A 7,523-nucleotide genomic window follows, 5' to 3' on the forward strand; every position below is an offset into this window, starting at 1 on the left:
ACGCTTGCAGCATAACATTTTAAAGGCAATCACAGCATTGTATGACAGGCCAGCAGTGAGGGTGATACACCAGGGCTTCCCATCAGATCTTTTTCAAATAAAAAGTGACACTAGGCAAGGCTGTCCACTATCGCCCCTACTGTACACCTTATGCATGAAACCCCTGGACACACAAATTAGGAACAATTTGGATATTTCAGGAATTCAGACTCAGAATCAGTCCCATATGGTGGCACTATACGCGGACGACATTATTGTAACGTTGCCCAGGCCCCTTACTTTTCTGCCCAATGTATTTAACCTGCTATGGAAATTCAATAGGTTAAATTTGAAATCAACCAAACAAAATCTGAAGCGTAAAATGTAAATTTACCAAAGGAAATGGAGAAATTAATAGATATAAATTTTAATTTCAAATGGCAATCCCTTGCAATTAAATATTTGGGTGTTAATATAACAAAAAATTATAAATCACTATAAAAAGCAAATTTCCCCAAGTTACTTCAAACCTTGAGAGAAGATACAAAAATTCTTGAATTGGCAAGATTCATTGTATAAAAATGAACCTTCTTCCCCGTATTTTATACGTGTCCTAAACTCTTCCAATATCAGTGGTCCAGAAGGACATTCTCTCAATTCAATCTCTAATCTCTAAATTCATATGGAAATTCAAAAAGCCGAGAGTTAAGAGTAAAATGTTTAAAAAAAAGACCAACACTAGCAAGAGGGCTGCCGGTACCTTGCTTGTTATCTTATTACAAAGGGTCCAATTATGTCAAATTTCTCAATGGCACATTGATCCCAGTCTTAAGAGATGGGTGGCATTAGAAAGTGAAATTCAAAATTTGAATTTGTGCACTTTTTATATCCTGGCTGCATTATAGTAACCTGTTCCTACACAATATCCCCCCTTTCCAACTGTCTTCCCTCTAGCTCACCCTAAATGCCGGGCTCTTTTACATCACCATGTGTGGTACATCTTCTACTTCACTGTAATCTCTACACTGGCTACCTACTGTATACCCAGAAGCATCAAATTCAAGATTCTGGTCCTCACCTACAAAGCTCTCTGTGACACAGCCTCTCTCTACTGCTGCGCCAGCCTTTATTTTAAAACTTCTCGGAGGCATAGTGGTTGCATCTTCTGAATTCCACGTGCAATAAATTGAGTATCCCCGTATTGATGCCACATTCGCGCCGCCCAGCACCCGCGGCTGATCCGCAGTTGATCTGTTTAATTATAATGGTTCAAATTTAATTGGGGACAATTCTTCGCGTATCCGCCAGGTGGCAGATATTCATGAATTGTAATGAATTTTAATGTGTACACTACATGTGCTACAGTAATGTGTAAACTTGCAGGTGTTTAAAAAAAAAACCACAGTGGTCCATTGTGAATAGACCTTGTTACTGAAGAAGTTACAATACTGTATCAATTTAGGCGTTTCATAATAAAAACTAAATGCACAGTGTGTTTTTTACATAACTGTACTGGATTTCTCCTGTCCTGCAATGAGTACACCGCCGCAGTCCATGTGCAAAAAAGCCTGACATAATGTACGCTTATTTAATATGGTCCGCAATTAATGCCGCAGATGATAAGATGGCCACAGTTGGTCAAATATATCAATATTTTATCGAAAATTATGACTTTACAAATTTTCACCAGATGCTCGTGTGTGGAAGCGTACAATAAGGAAAAAGTTATGTATCAATCCGTGTTTTTCTCGTATTGCTCCTTCACACGGAGTTAAAAGAGGGTATTGGTGTGTGTTGCCAGATTTTTCCAGTATCTTTGATCATGGAGACATCAAAAGGTGAACGGTAAAACCAACTAAGATTTGTCAGTGCCAGGCCAGCAATGGAACAGCGCCAGCACCGCCAGCACCGCCAGCACTGCCAGCGCCGCCAGTGCCACCAGCACCAGCACCGGCTTACAATGACGGTCCGACCGTCAGTGAAAACCTGGTGACCGGCAACCCTTGCTATCTGTCCCCGCCAGGATACCAACAGCCTGAGCAAGATTTCATGTACAGATACCAGCAAGCTTGCATTTACCAAAAACATTCCCAGCTTCATCAGATGTCAACTGCAGGTGTAGCAGGCCCGTTGTCACCTGTCAAATATGTGTATAATCAAGAATACGGGACTGGCAGCGGCTCGGCGCCAACCGATTGGCAAAGTCTATAATGAAGGTAAAAATCTGCAGTTCAAACTGCCGTATTTTATTCTTTTTTTAAAAGAAATCAGTTTGAATGGGATTGCCAGGAACCCCTGCTGTGTTAATCCGATGGGCCATTAGTCTGTCTGCAGAAATGTCACTGAAATGTTGCAGCATGTACCCAGCATGTTCCTGGTTCTTGTTTGTGATTGCCCCAGATTTTCCAAGGCAAGTTTTAGAATACTCATCGGCGCATTTGTATAATGGGCTGTATGACTGCATCGCCTTTTGCCTTTTTAAAAATGCTAATAAAACTGACCAGAAGAAAATAAAAACACATTTTTACACAAAAAGCAAATAATGTACTGTAAGTACAATTTTTATTTTGAAGAGTGATTTAATCTGTTTAAGAAAATTATTTCATTGATAAGTTGTTAAAAATTAAAAAAATGGTGCCCACTTTGTGCTTGCTTATTTTGCATTATAATGTACATCAGAGATTAACATGTTTTACCCCACACACTTTGTCCACTAAAGGGTTTAACTGAGCTACACAGAAAAGGACTTGAGGGAGAAAATTGAGCAGGTTAGCATTCTGCTGAAAACATCTAAAGAGCATTAAACATTCAATTACATTACCATCATGATTCACATGCGCAACAATAGGAATTTCCTGCACACTCTGATCATTGACTAATTCAGTCAAGCAACCACCTCCTATTTTCTCTGGATAATGGCATTGAAATTTGCTTTCAGTAAGCAGATATTAACAATGCCATTGTAGTATACAATGAAACAACAGTGTCATGCAGAATAGGGAATTAAAAAGCTATACATGTTCCTTACTGGACATAAATAAGGTCAACATCACTTTCAATGTATGCACATTCCAGCATTAGAGGTTGTATATAAAGGCTCCTCTAACTGAGTTTTATAGCTACCAGCTCTAGTGTTAAACTCCATCCAAAATGGGAAAGGTAAGTGGAAGATTGTATTGTATTGTATGTCTTTATTTATATAGCGCCATTAATGTACATAGCCCTTCACAGTAGTAATACATGTGGTAATCAAATAAATAGCAGATCATGGGAATAAGTGCTTTAGACATAAAAGTAACATTAAGGAAGAGGAGTCCCTGCCCCGAGGAGCTTACAGTCTAATTGGTAGGTAGGGAGAACGTACAGAGACAGTAGGAGGGAGTTCTGGTAAGTGCGTCTGCAGGGGGCCAAGCTTTGAGTATCATGTGTTCAGAATATCCACAGTGCTATTCATATGCTTCTTTAAGCAAGTGTGTCTTAAGGTGGGTCTTAAAGGTGGATAGAGAGGGTGCTAGTCGGGTACTGAGGGGAAGGGCATTCCAGAGGTGTGGGGCAGTCAGTGAAAAAGGTTTAAGGTGGGAGAGGGCTTTAGATACAAAGGGGGTAGAAAGAAGACATTCTTGAGAAGAACGCAAGAGTCTGGATGGTGCATAAGATGTACTGTATAGATATATTTTGTGCATGTACCGTACAATACAATAAAAACAATGAAAGGAAAGGAAATGAAACACTAGACAATAACAGAGGAATAGACAGATGTAAATGAACTCTTACAGTGACTTACAAATCCCTCTAGACGAGGACTATTTAACCCTTTCACTGTCAGCGTGGCATTTCAGCCAAGAAGCTTAAAGGACCATTACTTCAAATTGCTAATTGTTTAAGTACAGATGTTTGTGTTTTGATTATTTTGATTGGCCTAATTTGAGTCTTCTCTAGATTTCATAATGAGTACATTTCCAAGATTGACTTTCTGCTGGTGGCTACATGAAATGTACAGTAAGATACAGCACTTGCTGAAAAAGAGTAATACATTGCATGCAGATAGTCAAACAGGGAGGTAAATGTTACATCAGACCAGTGTTTAACCCTGAAGCAATGACAAATAAAGCAAGCACAGAGATGCAAAAAAATGATAACATTTATTGTAACGTGTATTGTTGATTTTCTCCTAACTCCTATTGCTACTTTCAATTCAGAGACTGATCTATACAAGACTAAATAAGTACTGGGATAAAATTACCTAGCCAGACACATTGTGAAAATAAATTTTTAGCGTTTATTTAAAACCATATAGAAAAAGCATTGAGGTGTGCTGCTACCCCAATTAACCAATGCTGCAGTTAATTTCCACTTGTTTAATAAGCATGTGTTGCTATATCCGGAAGAACAATTATATACAGGAGCATGTAAGCAAATAAACCCCTAGTTGGAGCGTGGTTCCGGCGTTGCTGTGGAGGGTTTTCTGTGAGAGGTTATGAAACCCACCCAGACCCCATAACAGCTTCGCAACTATATGACCCACGAACCTGGGGATGCTCCAAGAATAATAAAATGAATGAATAAACTCACTTTGTCTTCTTTTTTCATCCGGCTTGTAGTCCTTGCGTGCACCAGGCTGAGAGGAAATGCAGATAGAAAGACCTCACCGGGGAGGAGATAACAGCGGGCACGGCCGTGCAACAGATCACAGAGGCTGGGCTGCGCAAAAAATCTTTATTCTGTCATGGAGACCTTTGACAAAGGCCCTTGGCGGCTGAAACGCGTTAGAGGTGCGGGGGGGGGGGGGCTGTTTTCCCCTCTCTCTCTTTTTAAACCTCCATGACAGAATAAAGATTTTTTGCACAGCCCAGCCTCTGTGATCTGTTGCACGGCCGTGCCCGCTGTTATCTCCTCCCCGGTGAGGTCTTTCTATCTTTATTTAAAACCATAATTAAATTGATACATATGCTAGTCTAGACCGAAAGAGCAGTTATTTTCTCAGAGCAGGCAAATTACAGCCTAAAACGATGACACTTCTCTCCTTGCAGATCATTTTCTACGAGGACAAAGGCTTCCAAGGCCGCTCCTATGAGTGTGGTGCCGACTGCACAGATCTTTCTTCATACTTTAGCCGCTGCAACTCCATCCGTGTTGAAAATGGAAACTGGGTACTCTATGAACATCCCAACTATAAGGGACACCAGTACTACCTTAGGAGAGGAGAATACCCTGACTTCCAGCAATGGATGGGTTTCAATGACTCCATCAGATCCTGTCATTTGACCCCTCAAGTGAGTTTTGTTTGAATCTATTTGTAATATTTCTTTGTTGAATTAAGCGGATTTATCATGTATGTATTACATCTACTAAAAGGTCTCTAAGCCTATTAGCTCAAATTCTATCTATTGGTATGTAATTCACATTGGCCAATAGTATTTGACTATTTTTGCCTAAACAGTTAATATCTATTGAGTTTACTTAGGTCTACTGTAATATGGTATTTTAATGCTGTAACAGAACAAAGGGCTGTACCTCAAAACTTTGTAGCACTTATTGGGCCTTCTTTCTATCATACTAGTGTTTGATGTTTCCTTTCTTCTTATTTTCATACTCACAGGCATTTCGTACTCACATGCTCATACAGGGCATTTAGGAATGTCTGTCTTCCTATATGGAGGTCCAACATTGAATACTGCTTCTGTGTATGTGTGCAGGAATCTTCTTTTTAGTAATATGCAGCCTTTATCCACAGAGGTGAAGCACCAGACAGTAATCTGGTCAAGAGGAAAACCTCAATCAAAGATCAAACTATTGTAAACTCTAATGTTTGCACTATCTATCTATTTGCTAAATGTAGCTCCTGTTCAGTTATACTGTAATATGCTTTTTCAGATTTACAGTTAGTTCGTATTGAAGTTGCTGGTTTGATGCATTGCCATATCAAATGTCAATAAACACATTCATGCTGTGTATAAAATAAGACGTTTGTAATTAAACTACTAATTAAATTGAAAACCTTTCTACTATGACCATTTAATATTATTAAAGGTGACTATATTGCTATTACGTTAACTGAGATATTATTTATAGATTACATTTTAAAATGTTTGCACTAGAAGCAAATATTCAGTGCTAGAAAATCAGTACATGAGTTTCTTTGCAATTAATAATTTTCCTTTTTTTTTAAAGCACCGTGGTCCTTTCATAATCAGAGTTTATGAGAGAGAAGACTTCAAAGGTCAGATGATGGAGTTCACTGAAGATTGCCCACATGTCTTTGAACAATTCCATTACAATGACATCCACTCCTGCAATGTGCTCGATGGTCAGTGGGTGTTCTATGAGGAACCCAACTACAGGGGTCGTCAGTATTACCTGAAACCTGGAGAGTACAAGAGATACAATGAATGGGGTTCCATGAACTCCAGAGTTGGCTCCTTCAGACGTGTACAGCATATGTATTAAAAATCTTGAAATACTAAATTATCAATTTCTCTTTCTAACAACTCAATAAAATTGTGCAGTACATCTATTATCTTTGTGACTGTTTTTTTAATTCAAACAAAGAAATATTTTGATAAGAAATGAACTCAGTTATTTGCTTTGGTTTTTAATATGGTAATATGGATTATGATCAATATTTATATTTACATCTTGCCTCGCATAGACCAAGTAAGTAACACTTTTAAAATGTGAGACAATAAGTGATGTAATAGAATTGCTTCAATAATCACTCTGAAATTTAACAACAAAAGTTGATACGGACCAACACAGTAAAGTTATTATACTGTGTAAGATAGTTATGTTGTGTGCACTGAAATTACAGCATAATTATCAATAATTCAGTGTACCTGATCCAGGCTACTTACTGTAGTCACATTCACACCTTGAAATCCATTAAGAATTTGAAAGGCAGGGATACAAATGTGAAATGTGCCACTTACTGTACACTTACATTGCACTATTTTGGTCCTACAGTATCTGCTTTTCCCCACTTACATTGCACTATTTTGGTCCTACAATATCTGCTTTTCCAGACTATACAAGCTAAATTCAACAATAACAAACTTCCTATAATATGCTGTTGAGCCCCATCTCCAGTATAGTCTTATATAATTATGTCATAGGTTTAAAACCTTTTATGCTGCCCAAATATTTGGCAATATAAAGCAATGTTGGGTTATACTACACTCTGGGTTCATCGTAATCATTTACAAGAGAAAAAGGATACAGTACCAACAAAATCCATTAGTGATAATTCCAAATGCTTTAGATAACAAATTAAATGTACTGCACCGACACACTTTATTCGAGCAAATACCCGGTATGTACCTGGCAGATACCTGGAATGCGCCGCTCCTCACCTCTGACAAGCCCCGTTGCATTTGCCTTCCCAGCCTGGGTTCATGCCTGGCTGACGGGCGGCTGATCTGTTAAATGATAATGATTAGGATTTAATAGGCTGCAATGCTTCGCGTGTCTACCAGATGGCATAAATTCATGAATTGTAATGCAGTATATATATATATATACTGTGCAGTATTGCAGCCAGCGGGAATAAA

General features: G+C 38.6%; 1 protein-coding gene across 2 annotated transcripts; it reads left to right on the plus strand.

Moving 5' to 3' along the window:
- Positions 1-2,980: 2,980 nt before the first annotated feature.
- Positions 2,981-6,494, plus strand: LOC142499328 (gamma-crystallin-3-like). 2 transcript variants are annotated; one of them, XM_075608495.1, is made up of 3 exons: positions 2,981-3,138; positions 5,010-5,252; positions 6,151-6,494. In XM_075608495.1, exons 1-3 carry the CDS (start codon positions 3,130-3,132, stop codon positions 6,424-6,426), a joined length of 528 nt encoding a protein of 175 aa, XP_075464610.1. In that variant the 5' UTR covers positions 2,981-3,129; the 3' UTR covers positions 6,427-6,494. The 2 variants fall into 2 exon arrangements, with proteins under 2 accessions (XP_075464610.1, XP_075464609.1); XM_075608494.1 differs by lacking the exon at positions 2,981-3,138 and having other exon boundaries at positions 4,974-5,252.
- The last annotated feature ends 1,029 nt before the right edge of the window (positions 6,495-7,523 follow it).

The sequence above is a fragment of the Ascaphus truei genome, chromosome 7 (assembly GCF_040206685.1).
Source record: "Ascaphus truei isolate aAscTru1 chromosome 7, aAscTru1.hap1, whole genome shotgun sequence".
NCBI lineage: Eukaryota > Metazoa > Chordata > Amphibia > Anura > Ascaphidae > Ascaphus > Ascaphus truei.